This window comes from Apium graveolens, chromosome 1 (genome assembly GCF_009905375.1).
Source record: "Apium graveolens cultivar Ventura chromosome 1, ASM990537v1, whole genome shotgun sequence".
In the NCBI taxonomy this organism is placed as follows: domain Eukaryota; kingdom Viridiplantae; phylum Streptophyta; class Magnoliopsida; order Apiales; family Apiaceae; genus Apium; species Apium graveolens.
In genome coordinates, this window is record NC_133647.1 from 166,785,246 (window position 1) to 166,811,054 (window position 25,809).

General features: G+C 34.6%; 3 protein-coding genes across 3 annotated transcripts; all 3 read left to right on the forward strand.

Annotated features, from left to right (window-relative positions):
• The first annotated feature begins 11,333 nt into the window (after positions 1-11,333).
• On the forward strand, positions 11,334-13,108 carry LOC141710881 (uncharacterized). The gene is made up of 5 exons (XM_074513383.1): positions 11,334-11,673; positions 11,798-12,035; positions 12,178-12,279; positions 12,627-12,690; positions 12,791-13,108. The coding sequence occupies exons 1-5, from the start codon at positions 11,334-11,336 to the stop codon at positions 13,106-13,108; spliced, it is 1,062 nt and encodes a 353-aa protein (XP_074369484.1).
• Positions 13,109-13,425: 317 nt separating this feature from the next.
• Positions 13,426-13,779, forward strand: LOC141710892 (uncharacterized). Its single transcript, XM_074513391.1, has one exon. The coding sequence runs from the start codon at positions 13,426-13,428 to the stop codon at positions 13,777-13,779; it is 354 nt and encodes a 117-aa protein (XP_074369492.1).
• Positions 13,780-13,842: 63 nt separating this feature from the next.
• LOC141710901 (uncharacterized) lies at positions 13,843-14,688 on the forward strand. Its single transcript, XM_074513396.1, has one exon. The coding sequence runs from the start codon at positions 13,843-13,845 to the stop codon at positions 14,686-14,688; it is 846 nt and encodes a 281-aa protein (XP_074369497.1).
• Positions 14,689-25,809: the final 11,121 nt, after the last annotated feature.

The window sequence follows — 25,809 nt, forward strand, 5'->3', positions numbered from 1 at the left end:
AGATGGAAGAACATATAGAATGTCAGAATCAGATGTGCTGAACAAATCTATGAAAGAACTTCAATTCTTTCATTATCTTTTGGAGATAAAGTCTGAGATTACTATGAGATGGTCAAATTTCATCATGAAGATCATAAGGGATAAAGCAAGAATTTCTGGATCAAGTGTTACAGAATTCATTCCAAATATAGTTGAAGATAATGGAAGTGAAATTCCAATAAAGAAGGATTCTGCTAAACTTGAAGTTATTCTGAAAGAGAAATGTATGTGCTATAATGAAGACTCATCTCATTCAAGAGTAATCAGACTTGGTGATGGACTGGAAAGAAATCACATCTCAGTACTTAGGACTGCAATCTACCAGATTGGAAGTCAAGATGAAGAGATGAAGCAAGTCAAAGCTACATTAGCTCAAGTCCTGAGGAATGCAGAAGAAAAGCTGATATCAAACTTTGTTAAGAATTACTTTGGATTCAGATTGACTCAGTAAAATTGGTAAAAGCTACAAGGACTGTAAGTTATAGTTAGTTGTCTAAATAAACTCTCATTGCATTTGTACTTAAATGTTTTGACATCATCAAATCTATTAACTTGTATATTTTTCATAATTTACAAGTTGGGGGAGATTGTTAGATATATTTGAGATGTCATGTCTAATCTGTTGTGTTTAGTTTCAGAACTTAATATCAGGACTTACTGGAAATCAGAACTTACTGAAGTCAGAGCTTATATCAGAACTTAAGGCCGTCGGGATTTATATCAGGACTTAAGTGCGGGTACTTCAGATAAGGAAAGCAGCTGATTTACAGGAAAAGATCATGACTAAAATAATAGAAGATATGCATGAAGAGTTGGACAGTTAGAAGACTTGTAGAAGATAATATCTGATTGATATATTTTAGGAGACAAAATTATATTCCATATCAATTAGAAGATATCTTGTAACTGTGTACTATATAAACACAGCTTAGGGTTTACACTATAAGTGTTATCATTCACGAGAAACATTATACATTGTAACCTAGCAGTTCTTAGTGATATTGTTCATCACTGAGAGAGAACAACTGTTTAATTGTAACAAAGTTTATTATATTGAATATACCTGATTACTGTTACATACTTGTGTTCTAAATCGATTTGATTGTATAAACACTATATTCAACCCCCTTCTATAGTATTGTGTGACCTAATAGTATAGATGCATGCTTGTTATCAAAAATAGAGGAAAATTCGTGGCTCTGGCATTTGCTCCTAGGCCACGTGAATTTCTAAGCAATGAGTCTTATGCCCAGGAGTAAAATGGTATAAGGCCTGCCAGATCTTGTTCTACCAAAAGAAACGCGCAATGGATGCTTGTTTTCAAAATAGGCATGACGACCATTTCCTTCTAAAACTGGATTTTCTGCTATAAGACGTCTAGAGCTGATCCACGGGGACATTTGTGGTCCAATCTCGCCAACAACCCCAGATGGAAACAAATACTTTTTACTGCTAGTTGATGACTTTAGCCGTGCTATGTGGGTGTTCATGATCAAAACAAAAGATGAGGCGCTTAGCATGTTCAAGAAATATAAGGCATTGGTCGAAAATGAATCAAAAGAAGTAATACAAGTGCTGAAAACAGGCAGGGGGCGAATTTTGTTCAAAATAATTTATAACAGTTTGTGAGAATATTGGAATAACAATACATTTCACAGCTCCTTACTCTCCACAACAAAACGGGGTCGTGGAGAGACGCAACAGGATTGTGGTTGCAAGGGCCAGGAGTTTACTGAAAGAATTTGATACACCATCGTATATGTGGGATGAAGCAGTCAGACATTTTGTGTACTTGCTGAATAGATTACCAACGAGAGCCTTAATAGATGTGACCCCATATGAGGCTTGGTCGAAGAAGAAGCCACAGATTGAGTACTTGAAAGTTTTCGGGTGTATTGCTCATATGAAGGTGCCAAATGTGCATTTAAAAAAATTAGATGACAGAAGCAAAATGATCGTGCACTTGGGGAGAGAACCAGGGACGAAAGCATACCGTCTATATGGTTCAAACACAAAGACTATACATGTTAGTCGTGACGTGATCTTTGAAGAGGCAAAGGGTTGGCAGTGGAAGGAAAAGGAAATTAAAAATCAGCATCACACCAGTATTTTCACTGTGACTGGTGGCTATCAAACTGAAACAGGTAGGACTGGAATTTGAGGAAATGGAGGAAATGGTAATGCATATTTTGGGGGAAGCTATATAGAAAGTACAGAAAGCAACATTGGCACACCAACTTCACACAGTGGTTCATACAGTGGTTCATACAGTGGCACAGGCACATCAAACTCGCAGCAGTTTTCTGCATCTCAGCATATGAGTTAAGACTCACGAGCAGCATCGGCATCAAGTGATAGCAGCAACAGCAGTGAACCAACTAAATTCAGAAGACTTAGTGACATATACAACTACACGGAGGAAGTGGAACTTGCTGATGAACTGTTGTTATTGGATGTGGATGAACCAGTGACATATGTTCAAGCAATAAAGAAAAAGAGTTGGAGAAGTGTCATGAAAGCTGAGCTCGAAGCTATTGAGAAGAACGGAACATGGAAGTTGACAGAGTTGCCTGCGGGAAAATGAGCTATTGACTTGAAGTGGGTCTTCAAATTAAAAAAGGACACCCATGGTAATATTGTAAAACATAAAGCCCGTTTAGTCATGAAAGGCTACATATAGAGGTGTGGAATCGATTACGAGGAGGTGTTCGCTCCAGTTACTAGATTGGAAACAGTACGATTGTTGATCCCTTGCAGAGAAAAATGAGTGGGAGATTCACCACCTCGACGTAAAGACATTATTTTTAAACAGGGAACTACAAGAGGAGGTTTATGTGAACCAGCCAGATGGTTATTTGATAGAAGGCCATGAAAAGAAAGTTTACAGATTGTTCAAAGCATTATATGGCTTACGTCAAGCCCCAAGGGCTTGGTATGCACAACTGAACAAGTGTTTGGAGAAGCTAGGTTTTATCAAGTGTCCATTTGAGTAGGTTATTTACACGAGGCGTGAAGGGAATGAGTCTCTTATAATTGGAGTATATGTTGACGATCTACTCATCACTGGAACAAGCGTGGCAAGTATTATAAACTTCAAAAGGCAGATGGTAAATGAGTTTGAGATGAGTGACCTCGGTAAACTGTCATATTACCTTGGTCTAGAAGTGGAATAGGGGAACGGTTTTACAGAGCTGAAACAGACATCTTACATGAAGAAAGTTCTTGAAAAATCTGGTATGGCTGAGTGTAACCCGGTTAGGTACCAAATGGATCCAAAATTCCAGCTACACAAGGATGCAAATGGTAGTCCAGTTAACTCTACAGACTTTAAAAGTATGGTAGGAGGTTTGAGGTATTTGGTACATACTCGACCGGACATAGCCTACGCAATTGGAGTGGTCAGCAGATATATGGAGAAACCCGCAACACTACATTTGAATGCTGCCAAGCGAATTCTACGTTATGTAAAGGGTACATTGGAGTTTGGGTTAACATATGTGAAAGGTCGTGGGAATTTTTTGTTATTAGGGTTTTCAAATAGTGATCTAGCAAGAAATCTGGATGATAGAAAAAGCATGGACGGTATGGAGTTTTACTTGGATGAGTCACTGATCATATGGGTATCACGGAAGCAAATGTGCGTGGCGTTAACTTCATGCGAGGCTGAGTTTATGGCTGCCACAGTAGCAGCATGTCAAGGGATTTGGCTGCAGAAAGTGCTCAGTCGTATATCAGATTCACCAGTTGGACCTGTGATAATTTTTATAGATAACAGGTCAGCTATTGATCTTGCTAAAAACCCTTTTTTTCATGGCCGTAGCAAGCACATAGATGTGCGTTATCATTTTATTAGAGAATGTGTGGAGAAAAGGACAATCATCATCAAACACATTGGTACAAACGAGCAGCGAGCAGATGTCTTGACTAAGCCTATGTCTATTACCAATTTTGAGAAGATGCGTGAACTACTGGGAGTGAAGAATCTTGAACACGTTTATATTAAGGGGGAATATGTTGGATTATTTATTAATCTAAACGTATTATTATGTTTTATTTTAAATAAGTCAGGTGCCTGGAAAGTAGTTGCAGTAGAATAGGTCTGTAGTCGTTGAGCATTGTTAGGAGAGTTGTGTGGCTTAAACAAGAACATGATCCTGGTTTTTTGATGGCACTCAGTTAGTTAGTTTCTATAATAACGTTCAGTGTATTTCTTTTTCTTATGTGTGTAATACACCAGCCTTGAGAGTAATAAATCCAAGTTAGCTGATCTTTGTGTTCTTTGCATTTTCATTTTATTTAATAAGGGTCAGGGAGCCTTCCAGAACCCAGAATTTCTGGTTCGAGTTCAAGTACCATGAATTTTAATTTATGTTCTTATACAGACTAAGGTTCAAATAATTTTCAGTTCACAATAAAAAAATATCAAACAAATAATCCCAATGAATTTTCACGTTAAAATGATTCTTGATACTTAGTTTTCTCAAAATAAACTTTTATAATGAAAAGTTAGGGATTCTTCAAAATTTCAAAGGGGTTAGGAAGCGGGCCGCTTACCAAATAGTATCATTGGGCTTACAAAATAGATCATTAACAAATGGTAAAATTTGAACTTAACAACTTTTCGGAAATCATGTATAACTTTTGTTTCAACCTCTTCATAAAATGATACAAAAAGAAGTTGTTTGATTGGTGAAAAATGATGGGCAGTCAATTTTTACTATTTATAAGGCATTTAGTTATTTTTCATGTTGATCGACTATAAAGTCTTAAATGTGAATAATTACGTGCAGTAAATTATTTGTAAAAATTGTGATCTAGGTGCAGAACTGCAGTATCTTAAATACAAAACGAAAAGATCAGATATAATTAGGTACTCCATTTAATCCTATGCGATGCACGCATTTGGTCAATATTTACAAATTTTACTTCTCCTATTATATTCTAATTTTTAAAATATTTTTTATAAATATATAATAATTATAAATTTATAATTAAAATAATAGAATAAATGTAGGAGTATAAGTTGAATATGTTTAGTGGTTTAACAATTTAGTACTTTAGCGAATATATAATATTATTCATTTATTTTTTAATAAAAAATATGTGTTATGGGTAAGAAACTAGCTTAAATTATTGCGATATTTATTGCTAGAGTTCGAGAGGTCAAGGCCTTTAATGGTTGCACTTGTGTTTCGTAGCTTAAATCCGCCTTCACAAGATGGCTACGTATCTCTGTGAGTTTAGAGAATCAAGCCAAAAACATCGTTCTAATTGACGGGGTAAGACCCTTTATATAGATGTTGGATGTCCACGAATTGGACTAGGGTTAGGAGACCTGGTGAGCAAGTCTCCGTCTTTGAATGGACTTTGGAGTCCTAGAATGAAGGAGGCAAACTCCTTAATGGTTTAGGTGCCTTGAAGGCTACTTCTCACAGAGTTGTATCATTGATTGTACTCATATAATGAGCTGTTAATCCTCCTTATTTATTAATCATGAAATTAATAAATAATCAAAGCTTCGGGCCTCGTTAATTTGGCTTTGTTACTGGACCGTATCGTGTCTAATTAATTTAATATTAATTATATTTCTAGGCTAATTTCAGGCCCATATCAATATGTGGTCGTAATTTAGTAGGATAAGTAGACTATATCTAGTAGTTTAACAACCTAGTAGTTTAGCGGATATATAACACTATTTATTTATTTTTTTTAATAAAAAAAGTAAGGGCTAACTGTTGAATAAAATTATAACTCATTCAGGTTATTATATTCAGATAATTAAAAAAAATGCAGGAGGGAAGCTGGAAGTGTGAGAAATGCAACAACATTAACTATCCTTTTAGAACCAAATGTAACAGACATAATTGTGGTGCTGATAAGCCATTTAAGAGCAAGAAGTCCCCTTCCAAACCTGCTGGTGGTAATGATCAGGTCTATTGTATGGCCTTTTACACTTGTTTATCCATTTTTACAGGAAATGCAGGAGATGCAATTTTACATATATTGATCATCAATTGCTTGATGCTTTTCAGTTGTTGGTCATGGTTTTCACTGTTGAATTGCTCTTGTAAAAAGTCATTTCAAAGTTTATGAAATTTTCATTATTTTTATTAAGTTAGATTGTTGTAATTTATTATGACTTTGTATTCTTGTTTCGGAACAAATGTACTTTGTATTTGTACTTTGAATGTTTAAAATTTTTATTACTCATATATATTTTGCTAATTTTATTGGACGCGGTTAATCGAACCCGATCCGATAAAAACCGAACCGAGGTTTTTAAAACCGAAACTGAACCGGTGATTTCGGTTGCGGTTGCGGTTTTTAATTTTAAAAAGCGAGGGTATGCGGTTTTGGTTTTATCCAAAACCCGCCTGATCCGCTGCGCGCTCTCCCCTAGTATAAATAGTATAGATATAGATTTAATTGTCTATTAATTGCATTTAAATTGACCTATTTTATGATATATGACTTCACGTAATTTAAATATTCAAATAAATATATTTAAAAATTACACAAAAGAGATATATAAATAAAAAAGGGTGATGATTTATGCACATTCTCGATTTATTTATGCACGTCCTTACAATATATTGGACCAAAATACCCTAATCTTGAATATATGTTTTTATATTTTTCTATTCCTAATCTTTCAATTACGTAAACTATTTTTAGATAATAAACTATATATTATTAATTTTGAATTAAAACTTATAAATAAATTCATATTATCCTTTCAATTTTTATTAGTTTAATCTATATATCTTAATGACTACTCCGTAATTTACCCATGGGTAAATAAATTTACCCATGACCCAAATCCTATATATTTTGCCATATCCATGCTCTATCCAATTAGCTTCAATTGACCCATCTCAATTACTAATTACCTATTTTTGAATTTCAAAATCAGCATATCTATGAAAAATAATTTCAAAAAAACAAATCATGCATGATTTGCTCATTCTGTTACATCTCTCTCTCTCTCTCTCTCTCTCTCTCTCTCTCTCTCTCTCTCTCTCTCTCTCTCTCTCTCTCTCTCTCTCTCTCTCTCTCTCTCTCTCTCTCTCTCTCTCTCTCTCTCTCTCTCTCTCCCTCTCTCTCTCTCCCCCTCTCTCCCTCTCTCTCCCTCTCTCCCTCGCTCTCCCTCTCTCTCTCTCTCTCTCTCTCTCTCTCTCTCTCTCTCTCTCTCTCTCTCTCTCTCTCTCTCTCTCTCTCTCTCTCTCTCTCTCTCTCTCTCTCTCTCTCTCTCTCTCTCGAATTAGAAGCTACAATGGATGACCATTAGATCTGAAAACTGAATCTTGGCACTGAAACGTTATCAGAATTATGAAATCTCAAGGTATTGCTTATCACCAGTTTCTGATTTGCTGTTGGATTATTATCTGTTATTTTTGTCATGCGATTCACCGGACTATACATTCTGTGCGTTAATCACTAATGATAGGATCCAAACGTGTTCGTGGTTGTAATACTGAAAATATTTTGAATGCATCGCACACCTCAGGTAATCAAGGTATGAAATCTGATGACCATGTCTCATTGTTACACTTTTTGTTTTGTATTTGATAATGATTTTTCAGTTTTTGTCCAATCAGAAAAAAACGTCGCGTCCATGGCCGGAATGTAGATTCCATTCTTACAGACATGACTAATTCTCAGAGTGCAGATAATTACCAGATGATTTCCTCCTGTAATGATTCTTGTAAAGTTTCTTCATTTTACTAACGTAGTTTGAATCTAAAAGTTATTATGTAAATGTTAATAAGTTTATCTTTATTCTTTGCTTCAGTTAAACCCAGATCTGATCCAATAAATATGCGTGGAAATGCATTGTCAGATAGTATCAAGGAGAATCAGAATCCACTAATTTTGTCAGGTTAAGCATCTCTCAGCCGATCAACTATTGAACATGGCCAAAGCCGGACATTCAAACAATTTTGATGTATAGTTAATGTTGTTTATTTGTGATTGTTACAGGTACCAAACCGCAGCCGTTCAATCAGTCTTTGAGGACTAATAATGCAGAATATCTTAGCCTAAATCCTCTAAAACTAATTAACGGTAACTTGAATTGCAGAACAGTCATTTATGTTAATAGGCCTGGTATTTTAAGTTAACTTTGTATTCTCCTTTAATGGATGCAGGTAATTCTGCAAGCCGGTCTCCTTTGACACCCTTATCAAAGAATATCGAATTTAGTCAGAATTTACAGTCTACAGGTTCGTCCACTTTGAATGGTTTTTGTTTGCTTCTTAATGTAATACTAATGTTGTGTTTACACAATACCATGATCAACATTCAGTGGAATTGAAAATAAGTTTTTCTCTATTCTTTGCTTTAGTTAAACCTGGATCTTATCCAATAAATTTGAGTGGAAATGCATTGTCAGATAGTAGCAAGGAGAATCAGATTCCAATAATTCCGTCAACTATATCATCTCTCAGCCGATCAAGTATTGAACATAGGCAAGGTCTGTCGTATACTGCGGTCCCCTTTGACATGTTTTTGTTTGCTTTTTAATATAATACTAATGTTGTGTTTATACAATACAATTTTTAGCATTCAGTGGAATGGAAAATAGGTATCTTAAACACACAGAGCTGTAAGATATTAACGTTGAACTATGTAAGCAACAAATCTCCGGAGATTTGCCATTGTGTTTGGAAGATTTAGGCAAACAGTCTCTGCACACTCTTGACAAGACAAAGGCTGGGAAATTCCCAAGTTTACATTTATAGCTACAATATTCTTAATTTTAATATACCTTTTAATTATGCAGTTTCAGTTGTCGGTAATTACCAATCCAGTGATAAGGATAGATTAGCCACCGGACAGATGTTAATGTCAACTCTCCATAAAGTTCAGGTTGACAGTAATTTCTAACCCAGTTTTGAGAAACTAGGTACTGACGGATATTGCCTCAATATTAACCAAATGCAAAACCAAACATGAAACAACCTGGTAAACAATAATAAGTGTGGTAATTTATTTATTTTTACTAAAGAATCCTGTTTGATAATATAAATGTCTTTACTGGAAATTGCAGGGAAAAAAATCAAATTAGGGTGCGTCGAAAGAACTGCAGTTTTAAGGAACACAAAATATTCCTGAGTACACTGATGGATGATCCAACTTTTAGCGAAAGCATTATGCACAAGCCTGTGGGAACTGCGTCACCTTCACATGCTTCTCAAACATCAGGCACATTTTACTTGACTCATAGTTGGAAAAATTTGTGTTTAAAATTATATGATATTGGCTGAATTGGTTATATTCTTCTTCAGGTAAAAGAAAAAATAGGCTATGCGGAAAGAGTCCGTGTGACAGAGAATTACTCGATAATTCTCAATACACGCCACCTGGAAACACTTCACGTTCATACTGTTCTCAAATATCAGGTCAAAATATAACAAAAGTTATTTTTTATTACAGCTGTCCATGGTTGTCTTATTGCTATATTGGCAAAATACAATTTTTAAATTGTTAAATTCATCGCATAATTTTATAAATTTTGGGTCAATTATGTAGGTGTATAGATAAATGGAGAAATATGCGCAACTCCTGATACTCCATGCGTTCATAAATTATGACCTATGGGATTTGAAGGTGTGTTTCAAAATTAAAATTGTAAATTAGAGATGCTTACTATTTATGCAAATAAAGATAGTAGGAGTTGATCTTATTAACAATGTTGTTGTTGTAGCAGGAGAACAACGAAATATGGCAGCTCCAAAAACTACTCAAAGTGCCAAGAGTACTTTCACTTTTGCACTGCCCGCATCCACTATATTTAAACGACCACAAGTAACTTTAGGTTCCAGCAGTGATATCGCTGTAAAACAACAATCCAAAAAAACCTGTGGTATAATTAGTCCAGGTTCTTCGGCATATGATACATCTTCCGTAAAAAGTTATTATGAGCAAGGAAAAAGTTCAGGTTCTAAGAACTTATTAGGAGAATTTAACAATGTTGAAGATTGTGACAGCAGCGACAGTGATTGTATATCTAGCGGTATGAACTTAAATTCAGTTCCATTCTTAATTACGCTGATGTTCCACAGTCATAATAATTTCAAATTTTGTAGGTGATTGTGACGATGTTGATGTACATGAATTTGACAATACTGTTACTAAGTGGAGTGAGTACCTCGATGTCGGTGATCCTGATAGAATTTATTCACAGTGTCAGGCCATCATGTGGAATCATGAAAGAAACAATAAAAGTACGACCAAAAAGCCTCCAACTTTCTCTCTTTGTTGTAAAAATGGTCAGATGATTCTTGAGAAAGAAAAGCAACCTCCCGAGGCTCTCGCTTCACTCCTTACTGGTGGATCCCGTTTTAGGCAATTCAAGGAAAATATTAGAATATTCAACTGTATGTTTGCCATGTCTTCCACCGGAGGTCAAATTGATCGTAGTATCAATCGTGGCGGTGCTCCTTACTGTTTCAAGGTAAAAGGTGTAAATTACCACAGTATGGGAAGCTTTGTACCACTTGATGGTGAGATCCCCAAATTCTGTCAACTCTACATATATGACACTGAAGATGAAGTACATAAAAGAATAAATGCCGTTAAGGGAGGATGCAATGCCGTGGATGAAGATATCGTTCAGTCGTTGTTAGAAATGTTGGATAAACACAATCGTTTGGTCAAAGGTTTTCATTTGGCATGTGAAAGAATTAGTCAAAATGTAGTTGATGAATTTAGATTGGTTCTAATATCTTCGTCTTCCGCATCTGGTCTACCTAACCATATTGGTCCATCGAATGAAGTCCGGGTTGATTGTCACTGACGAGTATGCTAAAGGATGCAGGGATACAATAATCCATTCGAGAACCAATGGATTGGAGAGAATTTTTGAAACTGATCCACAGTTTATGCAACTTCAGTATCCTATTTTTTTTCCTCATGGAGACATCGGATATTACCGTCAAATCCCTTTAAACAGACCAAATCAAAAAAATCTGAAACAACGTCAGAATACCGAAAATGAAGATCCGGATGAAAATGGGGAGAGAGAATTCATCACGATGAAAGAATATTACAATTATAAACTCATGATACGGCCTTCGGAAGGTATATTCAAAATCATGACCTAAATTTGAACACTTATATATTAGTTTTTTCTACCATTCTAATTTTCTCCGAAATTGTTTCATGTATATTCAGGTTTGACTCCACATCTGGGAGGTCGTTTATGGTAGCAATATGTTGTTGACGTATTTACTGCGATTGAGCAATACAGACTTGACTTGATCAGAGGTCACCAGACTACAATTCGTTATGATATGTACCACAACATACGAGATGCACTAAACAAGGGTGACAGCAATCCTGAAAATGTCGGCAAGGCAACAATTTTACAAGCCTCCTTCACCGGCAGTAAAAGATACATGAACCAGTATTTCAAGGACGCAATGGCAATTTTTCGAACACTTGGACACCCATCATTGTTCCTTACGATGACCCCTAACACAAAATGGCCTGAAATTCAGAGCATGTTAAAGTTTCTACCTGGTGTTGATGTTGTTGACGCACCCGACGTCATTGTAAGGGTATTTAAAATGAAAGTTGACCAACTTCTTGATCAAATAAAAAATAAGAACTGCTTTGGACGTTGTATTGGAGGTATGCTATTTTCAGGATTTCTTCCTCTAACAAATTTTTTATGATTTAAATTTAATATGACATGTATGTCAGAATTTTTTTAATTATTTTCATCAATTTCATATTACTGTAATGCACGTCATAGAGTTTCAAAAGTGTGGATTTCCACATGCTCTCATGCTAATATGGTTGCATCCAAACGATCGTCCCAAAACAACTGAACAAATAGATAAAATGGTTTCTGCAGAAATTTCTGACCCAAGTATTGATCCAGTTGGTTACGAAGCTGTCAAGAATTACATGATCCACGGACCATGTGGCACTGACTGTGTTAAGTCTCCGTGTATGTTTAAAGGCCGTTGTATTAAACATTTTCCTAAAAGGTAATTCTGAGATCTTTTACATTAAATTAATTTTCCAAAGACTGCTGAAAGAATACAACATTTAATTTTTTACCTTTTAGTAAAACATTCCTTTTAGATTTATTTTAATTAAATTGAAACATCATTCTTTCCTTTTTAACAGATATAATTCTCACACATACTTTGACGAATGTGGCTTTCTCATCTATAAGAGGAGGAAAACTGGAATTACCGTAAAGAAAAAGGGAATTGACCTGGATAATCGGTATGTTGTCCCCTACAATCGAGATCTTCTAATAAGATTTCAATGTCACGCAAATTTGGAGATTTGTAACAGCTCCAGATCATTGAAATATTTGTTCAAATATTGTTTAAAAGGACATGATACCGCCACCATGTGTCTGAGGAAAAAAACAAACAAAAAAGGGTGCACAACCACAATCACTCTTGAGAAACGGCCGCTTGATGAAGTCAAGCAATACTTGGATGGAAGATATGTTTGTGCATCTGAAGCATCATGGAGGATATTTGGTTTTGACATCCATTCCCGGTGGCCTTCCGTTGAATGATTGCCAATACATCTACCGAATGACAAGCATGTGTCGTTTAAAGGCTCACAAAATCTACAGGAAGTTTTCGACAATGCTGGAACAAAGAAAAGCAAATTAGAAGCATGGTTTGATGCAAATAAAACATATGCAGAGGCCCCAAATTTAACCTATTCAGAATTTCCAAGCAAGTTTACATGGCATCCATAACCTGGTATCTGGAAACAGAGGAAAAGAGGTGATGTCATCGGTAGGCTTGCTGAAGTACATTCATCTAGCGGTGAACAATTATATCTCCGCATGCTCCTACTCAAGATTAAAGGTACTGTATGTTTTGATGATTTGAAGACAGTCAACGGCCATGTTTATAACTCCTTTCACGAAGCCTGTGACACGCTAGGTATCCTCCAGAATGACCAGCAATGGCACGAAGCTATAGATGAAAATGCGCATACATCCATGCCTCCACAATTACGTGCCATGTTTGTCAACATTTTAGTATACAGTCCAATCTCTCATCCGCGTAGCCTTTGGGAAGCTCATTGAGGATGCATGTCAGATGATATTCTTCTTGTGAGGCGACATCTCACTGGGAATCCAAACCTTTTTCTATCAGATATTAAGATCCAGAATTACGCTCTTGCAGGTATGAGTTGTTAATAATGCTTTGTACATATTACATGTTCCATGTTTGGATTAATGTTATCAAGTTTTATTAATGTTATTGCAGAGATAGAGAAATTGTTGAATGATATTGGTAAAAGCCTTAGAAACTTCCCAGATATGCCATATCCAGGATATGCTTTTTTTCCAACTCTGAGAATAGACTAATTCTAGAGGGAACTTCCTATGATACAGAAGAAATGAAGAGAATCCACAAAAGAAATCATAGTCTTCTCAATGATGAACAGAAGATAGTCTATGATTATATTTTTGACAATATCAACAAGAAAAATGGTGGTGTTTTCTTTGTTTACAGAAGTGGAGGATGTGGAAAGACTTTCTTGTGGCAGACACTGTGTTGTCGATTACGATCAGAGCATAAGATTGTGCTTCCCATTGCCTCATGTGATATAGCTGCCGTGTTTCTTCCTGGTGGAAGAACCGCACACTCCCGCTTTCACATTCCACTCAAGCTTGATGAAAATTGTTATGTCGATTTAAGACACGGGACTGATATTTCTGAGCTACCTCAGAGAACTGATTTAATAATTTAAGATGAGGCTCCTATACAACATCGTCATGCTTTTGAATGCGTTGATCGATCCTTGAGAGATATTATGTTTGCTATTGATAAAAGCAGAGCTAAAAAGCCATTTGGTGGTATAACCATTGTTTTTAGTGGAGATTTTAGGCAGATACTTCCTGTCATTCCAAAAGCATCAAGGGCTGAAGTTGTCTGCTCTACCCTCAATAAATCCAAGCTTTGGGAATCCTGTGAAGTATTTTTATTGAAGCAAAACATGCGGCTTAATGCAGGAAATAGTGATTTGGAGAACAAAACCATTGCGGACTTTAGCAAGTGGCAACTTGCTGTCGGTGATGGGAAAGAAACCAATATTTCTCCAAGTCCAGACACTGGTGAAATGTTAATAAAGATTCCTGATCAATATATCATTCATACGTCCGGAGATTCAATCCAGAAACTTTTTGAAGTGACGTACCCAGATTTTATACAAAATATCTCTTCACATGAATACCTCAAATCAAGGGCCATACTCAAACCTACCAATATCGTGGTGGATGAGATTAATACAACGATACTTAAAAAAATTCCTGGCATGGTTTACATTTATCTGAGTCAGGATTCAATTGATGATGCAGGTGATGATGATAATGATTTCAGATCCGCGTTTTCAGTTGAGTATCCAAACTCTATCAATATGCCTTGCATTCCTAAGCATGAGCTAAAATTGAAGGTAGGAGTTGTCGTCATGCTTATGAGAAACTTAAACCAGATCATGGGATTATGCAATGGTACAAGAATGATTGTGAAATCCTGTAGGAAGAACATTATTGAATGTGAGATTTTGTGTGGCTCTCATGTTGGAATGAAACATCTAATTCCTAGAATTGAGATGATTTCAAGTGACACGAATTGGCCGTTTGAATTTAAACGCGTTTAGTTTTCGATTCAAATATGAGTTAAAATTAACTTATCGACGTTTTGCTCTATTTATTAATTTCTTCAATATGTTTAGGTTGCTTGAGGAAGGATATATAATGAAAAGAGACGAATTGTTCCAGGCTAAACAAATTGAACTGGTTACCACATTATTTGAAAAATTGTCAATCAAAGTCCTTAATGAGAATCTGACATACGATCACCTCAAGGTATTGCATTTATATAATATTCAGAAATGGTATTTTTTATATGGTTGCTTTTGTTGTTAAATATTACATTTTCATCGTACCCCAGAAAAGAATTTGCTGCATCTTTAAGATCATTAAGGTCGATGAGGAAACAAATTAGTGATTTTATAGCTGTAACAAATGTCTCCACGAGGTTGAGTGCATTGGAGCAGTATTCAAATGTACCCATTGTCCTCGAAACATTCCCGTGTCTCCGAAGAGGTAACCTAACTATTTCAATTTATTGGAAATATTTGTAGGCTTGATACTGTTAATTAAAGCCTAAAAAAATAGCTAACTATTTTCTCAAGGTTCCGTATCATGATCCTTGCTGAGGATGAGATATTTTCCTGTAATATTGTTTTGAATGATCGAGTTTCTAGAAGAGTTCTTGGAACAAGTGCTGCAAAGATGGTTTCTGATTACGATAAGGTAAATAACTGTTGAAAAAAAACAGCTGCAGTGTCACCATGTTATACCACATATGCATTCTTATTTTCTACAACTGTGTTTAGGATTCTTCCAAAGCCTTTCCAGAAGTGATTAAATCATTAGTCGGAAGAGTAGTTTCAGTTGAGCTCGGTCTGACAAAATCAAACGTTGTTGAGGATAACAACATCTTTTATGCTGATGATTTATATGAACCAACGATGAACACTCCAACTCCTTCTGAATCTCCAATTCTTTCCGAAGATTATTCCATCAACATGGGTTTTGAAGTGAGATTATTGTTAGGTCACACACACACTGTAGATGGGGTGAATACAGTGTATAGTACACTCAAATCGAACTTTAAGAACTTAAGTAACAGAAAACAAACTTTATTGAAACAATAAACTCTGTTACAGTATGGAACTGTTACCTCTCAGTGATGAACAAATATCACGACAGCTGCCAGGGTTACAATGAATAATCTTCTCTAATAATGATAACACTTATAGTGTAAACCCGATGTCTGTGTTTATATACTACACAGTTACAAGATAATCGCTAATTGATATGGAATATAATTTTGCTTCCTAAAATATATCAATCAGATATCTTTTCTTCCAAGTATTCCATTCTTTACAGAATTCCTTCTTCATGCATATCTCTTCTTATGTTTATCTTGATCTTCTTTCCTTTAATCAGCTACTGTCCTTATCTGATCGTCCTTCAACACTTAAGTTCTGATATCTATCTTCTGATGATTATCTCCTGATAACATAAGTACTGATATCCTTAAGTCCTGACTTCCAGTATAAGTACTGATCAACAGTTAAGTACTGATTTATCCTGTTCAAGTAAGATCTGAAAGCTAAACATAAAACATATTAGCCATGACAATATCAAATATATCTAACAATTATAATGTGGTTATGTTACGTTTGAGTTCTCTTTAGTATTCCCTGCTGAATAATAATATTTATAGACTTTCTAATTAACGGTCTTTGCATGTATAGTACTCTGAAGGTGATGACGGTAATGGTACTCCGGGCTCTACTAAATCTGTTACCAAAAAAATTAAGAAGGTACTGACAATAACTAGCATCCTATGTTAGACATCCTAGTTACTTATATACCAAAGTGCTTTTCGCTGACTAGGAATTGTCCTAATTCATCACTCTAAAACTATGTATACCTAATTTAATTAATGAATATGTCACTTTTGCTTGTAGGAATGTTGATAGCATGCTTCAACTTTGAGTATTTTCCAGAGCTTTCATCTTGCTTATGGCTGAATTATTTTTTTACATTTATTGTCCACGTGACATTATTTGCAATTTCGATTGCATAACAATGTTTTTACCCTGTTTTCAACATTTTTTTATCTATGTATTTGATTTTTAATCCTTCATAACTGTGATCAGCGTCATCACACATAAATAAAAGTTTGGTTTATAATATTTAAATATTACCTCGATCATCTACGTTTAATGAAGCATGGTTGAAGCACTACTTTTATTAAAAAGTAATGCTTATTTATCAAGGACCCTGTCGTACACCATTTAATTTGACATTCAATGTCGTTTATGGACATAAGATTTTATAATGGAAAGAAATGTTAATTTTCAAATTGTATAGCGAAAAGATCATTTTTTCAAGAGAAAACAAGTTCTTAAATTTGACTCGAAATATTCATGATGAGCAGCCTTAAATTCAAAATAAAGTGTTAGACTATATGTTTTAAATTTCTCGCATTACTCAATATTGAAATTTACCAAATGTAACTACTTGCCATTTCATTATACAAGTTTTCACGATATTTCCCGTGAATAACCTCAAAATATGCTCCTTAATTTTGACATAAATCAATACCTTAATTATGGCAATCCTGATTCACACATTGCTTTGTTTAGGATTATGATATAATATGCGTATTGTTTGTGATTTGCAGAGTATACCACAACCTATAAAAATTATCCTAACTGCCTACAATCAAGATGACAATATCTTCCTTTAAAATTGGTGTTATTGAGTATCTTTATCATATTCAAAATCGATCCTATTCTACTTAGACGGTACTATATATTTAGTAACTTTCATATTTGTTCTACACTAAAATTGTTGAAGAACATACAGGTTTGTACACATATTTCTCTTCAATTTCAACAAAAAATACAATACATAATACATTAATCCTATAAATATTTATCATCTTTCAGCCAGGTATGGATGACTATCAACATTTGTCCGATCTGAATGCCACTCAAATTGCATGGACATTGAAAGTTAGGGTGACAAGAATGTGGAGTTCACTGAATGGTCATGGAGAGGTCTCGAGGCACAATCTTATTTTACTCGACTGTGAGGTGTGATTGCTTTTAATCTGTTGCAAGTAATTGAGTTCACCACGTTTCTATTTTTCATATTCATTATTCATGCATATACTCTCTTTATATTACAGAATACGCACATGGTTGCAGTTGTTTTACCTGCTATTTGGAATCAATTTGCCGGACTTTTGATTTCAGGAACCTTATACCATATGAGGAACATAGGTATCATGCCTGCAACTGGTTTGTACAGGCCTGTGCGTAACACAAACTATATACGGTTCCTACCCATCACTATTGTGGATGTTGTTCCGGTGGATACTCTAATGATTCCGCGGCACAAGTTTGAATTGACTCCCCTGCCTGCTATTTCCGACGCTCTTTTGAATTCGAATTATGATGAGATGCCTGTTTACTCCACAGGTATTGAATTTTAAACGTCGACAATCAAGATTTCTAAAGTTATAAAAGTTAGTAATTTACAATGTCAAAACAGATGTTATCGGTGTTGTTGAAGACTTGGAACCAAAGCAAACAATCCTGAGCAGATTTGGTTCAAGGGATATGATCCGCTTCAGACTAAGTGATGGAGAGTAAGATATTCCGTATTCTGTTTATATAATGCAGATTTGTACAATCAGAACTGTTTAGATTACCACGTTTTTACTTTGATTTCAGGACATCGCACCGTGTTTATTTTGTGGGTAATTTCCCACCGAATATAGATTTTTTATACAAGGATATAGGAACAGAAAGGAAAATTATCATCCTTGCATCTGTCCGCATCAACGTTTACCAAGGTTTAATTCTTGCTTTCCTGCATGTACTAATTTTTTTTGAAAAAGTCAACAGTCTGACTCTCAAATTCCATTTAAAGCATTCCTAAGTACTCTATTTTTCTATTTGAAAAAACGTATAATTTGCATAGGTAATTTGCACTCAACAAGTATCTTCATCAATATTGATTATCCCGATGTCATCACTTTGACAGAGGTATGCACATTAAATTAACTCACATTTAAATTATTATATAATTAACTATTCATACTCTAACTTTGTTTTCCTTTTGTCATGTAGGTTAATGAATATCGACAATTGATGCATTAAAGAGATATTACAGCTGAAGTATTTTATTATATTTATTAGTTTATGATATTTAACTAAATAAATTTTTATCGATATTCGGAATAAGCGTGCAAATTGTTCTACCACAAATATTATAATTTGTTATTCAACGTGTATGTTTCTCATGTTTTTGGATTTTTAAATTATCTATTTAAATCTTTTGGTTGAATTACGCCGCAGTTATCTTATGCAATATTTAACGTAATACTTCTCTATTCGGACTAAGATATTATTATATTTAATACAAGCACGAAATATTTACCATATTCTAAATACTGTCACACTTTATCTAAGTAATGCAGTAATTAGATTACTATTTTTACTTTTCTGTAGTTGTAGAAATTGTACAAGTTATTAAACTTAAGATATACAATATTGATTGCAAATATATAATTACTAAGTCCTCAATCAACCTTAAGAATAATGTCATTGCAACAACAGAGCTTTTCCATTGTTCAGCCAATAAGATCCATAATATATATACATCATATTAAACTTGGAAAGTGTTTTAAAAGCAGATCACATCCAATAATATAAATAGCTACAAAACCAAATTTCAAGCACAATAAACCATAATATTAATACATCATGTACCAAACATAAATATATTGATCACATTGATCCAATATGAAATGTAGTGTAGATTAAACAAACTATTCGATAACTATATCGAATATTAAATCTTCTTGCTGAAAAGTAAAAACCAAGTTATCGTCTATTTGTAGCTCATTATCAGTCGCAAATTGGTTTCATCCAGCAGAGAATCGAGGTAATTCAGTAGAAAACATTATCTTAACATTACAGGTTAAAAGCCCCATCCTAAAAGTTACAATTTCGCCACTTATCCATGTCCTATTATTCGGCTGTACAGCTGCTGGGATATACTGAAAGATGATATGTCTTTGTTATATCAATTAACCACAAAATGAGTAAAAATTATATTGTATTTGCAAAAAAAGTCTATGTAAATTGATCGAGTAATGTAACAATACCGCTCCGTGACGTGTTGTTCACATTTGAAGCAGTCATTGTTGCAGTGAACTCCATTCCCTGGAGTTGATCATTTTCCTGATCACTTATATTATTATCTGCAACATCATCAGTTACGTCTTCAACATCCATATCCAAGTTGTCTTCTACTTGCTGAATTCCTTCTTCAGGAACTTCTGCAGCATGATCAATGTCAACTGTAATATTCATATGAACAATTTTTTCTAATTCCTCAACTCCACCTGGAAGCTGTTCATTAATATCTACAGAGAAGTAGCAAAAGGTATTAATATTATTATCGTGGTCACCCGCGTTTCCATTATTACCGTTTGACTACATAGCTTCATTGACTACTATAAATTTTTTTAAAAAATTATCTGTCTAAAAAATTGGGATCCTAATCACCAGACAAATAAAATGGTATGTAGTATTTAAAGTAGTAACATTTCTTGAAGAACAGCTGACCAGAAGTTTTTCATTTTCTGAACTATATAAAATGATAGTTTCAAACTTCCCAGATCCTCTGTAGGTAAGCAACATGAAATCCTTCCTCTCGAACATTTTGTCATTTACTAGCTCCAGTATATCAGAAATCTTCCCTGTGGATTCAGAGTACTGACAATTGTATATCTTTCCATTCTGCAAGATCAATTGTACTTTTGCAGGGATCAACTTTCCAAAAGAGTGTGAAATTTTTCTGGTATGGCCTGCCACAAGCATAATAAGTATCGATAAATGACAAAATTACTATTAATAGAGAAAGAGATACAAATCATAGTGTGGGAAAGTAAGTATTGCTTAATTAAAAGCTTACTATTACTCCAGAGTCTATTACATCGCCAATACCGAATATCATGAATTTGCAACCAATCCCAGTTATTATATCTGCAAATTAATTATTGATATCCAAGTTCAGTCATAATAAATAATGAAATTTAAATTTATGTATCCTAAAACAAATACGTAAAAGCTTTGTAAAAATATGCAATTACCTCTACAAGTTGAATGCGATTGGGAAACAACTCTTGCAGAATTATAATCCACTTCAATTACATCAGCATTTTGTGCACATACCATAAATTGTCCGAGGCCCTCATGCGTGAAAATCAGAATTATAGCCGAATACCGTCTAACTTCTTTCAGGAATCATGTAAGGTTAACAAAACTGTTTTCCTCCAATAAATACTTGACATGAATTTCACGACCACTTGGGAACCGAAGCCAGACATTTTTTGGTATCACACTTGCAATTGTTGCGGCCAACTTCTCTGGTAGTTTCTGTATAAATAATTAAATTTTAAACGCCAATTATTTTGATCTATATTCGCAACAACCTTAAAAAATTGCACCCAAAGTTAAGATATGAAATGTGTACAACATTAAATGAAAAACGTACCACTACATTTTGTGCATAGTTATCTGATTTAAGAATGACGATAAATCCTGGAAGCTTGGTTTTATTAATATCCACCTAATAATTACAGGAGCATAATACTTTTACATACATTTTTTAAAAGAACAAATAACTCTATTCTATTAAACTGAATCGATATTATCACATACCATCTTATGTCTCTTCTTCAATCTCTGATTTTTTTGTAATATTTCCATCCTTTCTTACTAGCAATGAATTACAAAATTTCTGCAATGGATCGATGTCATGGTCTTCTTCGAATGTTTAAAATTTTTATTACTCATATATATTTTGCTAATTTTATTGGACGCGGTTAATCGAACCTGATCCGATAAAAACCGAACCGAGGTTTTTAAAACCGAAACTGAACCGGTGATTTCGGTTGCGGTTTTAAATTTTAAAAAGCGAGGGTATGCGGTTTCGGTTTTATCCAAAACCCGCCTGATCCGCTGCGCGCTCTCCCCTAGTATAAATAGTATAGATATAGATTTAATTGTCTATTAATTGCATTTAAATTGACCTATTTTATGATATATGACTTCACGTAATTTAAATATTCAAATAAATATATTTAAAAATTACACAAAAGAGATATATAAATAAAAAAGGGTGGTGATTTATGCACATTCTCGATTTATTTATGCACATCCTTACAATATATTGGACCAAAATACCCTAATCTTGAATACATGTTTTTATATTTTTCTATTCCTAATCTTTCAATTACGTAAACTATTTTTAGATAATAAACTATATATTATTAATTTTGAACTAAAACTTATAAATAAATTCATATTATCCTTTCAATTTTTATTAGTTTAATCTATATATCTTAATGACTACTCCTTAATTTATCAATGGGTAAATAAATTTACCCATGACCCAAATCCTATATATTTTGTCATATCCATGCTCTATCCAATTAGCTTCAATTGACCCATCTTAATTACTAATTACCTATTTTTGAATTTCAAAATCAGCATATCTATGGGAAATAATTTTAAAAAAACAAATCATGCATGATTTGTTCATTCTGTTACATCACTCTTTCACTCTTCCTCCAAACTCTCTCTCTCTCTCTCTCTCTCTCTCTCTCTCTCTCTCTCTCTCTCTCTCTCTGTCTCTCTCTCTCTCTCTCTCTCTCTCTCTCTCTCTCTCTCTCTCTCTCTATCCCTCTCTCTCTCTCTCCCTCGCTCTCTTCCTCGCTCTCTCCCCCCCGCTCTCTCTCTCCCTCTCTCTCTCTCCCTCTCTCTCCCTCCCTCTCTCTCTCTCTCTCTCTCTCTCCCTCTCTCTCTCCCTCTCTCTCTCTCCCTCTCTCTCCCTCTCTCTCTCTCTCTCATTAGAAGCTACAATGGATGACCATTAGATCTGAAAACTGAATCTTGGCACCGAAACGTTATCAGAATCATGAAATCTCAAGGTATTGCTTATCACCAGTTTCTAATTTGCTATTGGATTATTATCTGTTATTTTTGTCATGCGATTCACCGGACTATACATTATGTGCGTTAATCACTAATGATAGGATCCCAACATGTTCGTGGTTGTAATACTGAAAATATTTTGAATGCATCGCACACCTCAGGTAATCAAGGTATGAAATCTGATGACCATGTCTCATTGTTACACTTTTTGTTTTGTATTTGATAATGATTTTTCAGTTTTTATCCAATCAGAAAAAAACGTCGCGTCCGTGGCCGGAATGTAGATTCCATTCTTATATACATGACTAATTCTCAGAGTGCAGATAATTACCAGATGATTTCCTCCTGTAATGATTCATGTAAAGTTTCTTCATTTAACTGACGTAGTTTGAATCTAAAAGTTATTATGTAGATGTTAATAAGTTTATCTTTATTCTTTGCTTCAGTTAAACCCAGATCTGATCCAATAAATATGCGTGGAAATGCATTGTCAGATAGTAGCAAGGAGAATCAGAATCCACTAATTTTGTCAGGTTAAGCATCTCTCAGCCGATCAACTATTGAACATGGTCAAAGCCGGACATTCTAACAATTTTGATGTATAGTTAATGTTGTTTATTTGTGATTGTTACAGGTACCAAACCGCAGCCGTTCAATCAGTCTTTGAGGACTAATAATGCATAATATCTTAGCCGTAATCCTCTAAAAACAATTAACGATAACTTAAATTGCAGAACAGTCATTTATGTTAATAGGCCTGGTATTTTAAGTTAACTTTGTATTCCCCTTTAATGGATGCAGGTAATTCTGCAAGCCGGTCTCCTTTGACACCCTTATCAAAGAATATCGAATTTAGTCAGAATTTACAGTCTACAGGTTCGTCCACTTTGAATGGTTTTTGTTTGCTTCTTAATGTAATACTAATGTTGTGTTTACACAATACCATGATCAACATTCAGTGGAATTGAAAATAAGTTTTTCTCTATTCTTTGCTTTAGTTAAACCCGAATCTTATCCAATAAATTTGAGTGGAAATGCATTGTCAGATAGTAGCAAGGAGAATCAGAGTCCAATAATTTCGTCAACTATATCATCTCTCAGCCGATCAAGTATTGAACATAGGCAAGGACTGTCGTATACTGCGGTCCACTTTGACATGTTTTTGTGCTTTTTAATGTAATACTAATGTTGTGTTTATATAATACCATTTTCAGCATTCAGTGGAATGGAAAATAGGTATCTTAAACACACAGAGCTGCAAGATATTAACGTTGAACTATGTAAGCAACAAATCTCCGGAGATTTGCCATTGTGTTTGGAAGATTTAGGCAAACAGTCTCTGCACACTCTTGACACGACAAAGGCTGGTAAATTCCCAAGTTTACATTTATAGCTACAATATTCTTAATTTTAATATACCTTTTAATTATGCAGTTCCAGTTGTCGGTAATTACCAATCCAGTGATAAGGATAGATTAGCCACTAGACATATGTTAATGTCAACTCTCCATGAAGTTCAGGTTGACAGTAATTTCCAACCCAGTTTTGAGAAACTAGGTACTGACGGATATTGCCTCAATACTAAACCAAATACAAAACCAAACCTGAAACAACCTGATAAACAATAATAAGTGTGGTCAGTTATTTTTTTTACTAAAGAATCCTGTTTGATAATATAAATGTCTTCACTGGAAATTGCAGGGAAAAAAATCAAATTAGGGTGCGTCGAAAGAACTGCAGTTTTAAGGAACACAAAATATTCCTGAGTACACTGATGGATGATCCAACTTTTAGCGAAAGCATTGTGCACAAGCCTGTGGGAACTGCGTCACCTTCACATGCTTCTCAAACATCAGGCACATTTTACTTGACTCATAGTTGGAAAAATTTGTGTTTAAAATTATATGATATTGGCTGAATTGGTTATGTTCTTCTCCAGGTAAAAGAAAAAATAGGCTGTGCGGAAAGAGTCCGCTTGACAGAGAATTACTCAATAATTCTCCATACACGCCACCTGGAAACACTTCACGTTCATACTGTTCTCAAATATCAGGTCAAAACATAACAAAAGTTATTTTTTATTATAGCTGTCCATGGTTGTCTTATTGCTATATTGGCAAAATACAATTTTTAAATTGTTAAATTCATCGCATAATTTGATAAATTTTTGGTCAATTATATAGGTGTACAGATAAATGGAGAAACATGCGCAACTCCTGATACTCCATGCGTTCATAAATTATGACCCATGGGATTTGAAGGTGCGTTTCAAAATTAAAATTGTAAATTAGAGATGCTTACTATTTATGCAAATAAAGATAGTAGGAGTTGATCTTATTAACAATGCTGTTGTTGTAGCAGGAGAACAACGAAATATGACAGCTCCAAAAACTACTCAAAGTGCCAAGAGTACTTTCACTTTTGCACTACCCGCATCCACTATATTTAAACGACCACAAGTAACTTTAGGTTCCAGCAGTGATATCGCTGTAAAACAACAATCCAAAAAAACCTGTGGTAAAATTAGTCCAGGTTCTTCGACATATGATACATCTTCCGTAAAAAGTTATTATGAGCAAGGAAAAAGTTCAGGTTCTAAGAACTTATTAGGAGAATTTAACAATGTTGAAGATTGTGACAGCAGCGACAGTGATTGTATATCTAGTGGTATGAACTTAAATTCAGTTCCATTCTTAATTACTTTGATGTTCCACAGTCATAATAATTTCAAATTTTGTAGGTGATTGTGACGATGTTGATGTACATGAATTTGACAATACTGTTACTAAGTGGAGTGAGTACCTCGATGTTGGTGATCCTGATAGAATTTGTTCAAAGTGTCAGGCCATCTTGTGGAATCGTGAAAGAAACAATAAAAGTGCGACCAAAAAGCCTCCAACTTTCTGTCTTTGTTGTAAAAATGGTCAGATGATTCTTGAGAAAGAAAAGCAACCTCCCGAGGCTCTCGCTTCACTCCTTACTGGTGGATCCCATTTTAGGCATTTCAAGGAAAATATTAGAATGTTCAACTGTATATTTACCATGTCTTCCACCGGAGGTCAAATTGATCGTAGTATCAATCGTGGCGGTGCTCCTTACTGTTTCAAGTTAAAAGGTGTAAATTACCACAGTATGGGAAGCTTTGTACCACTTGATGATGAGATCCCCAAATTCTGTCAACTCTAC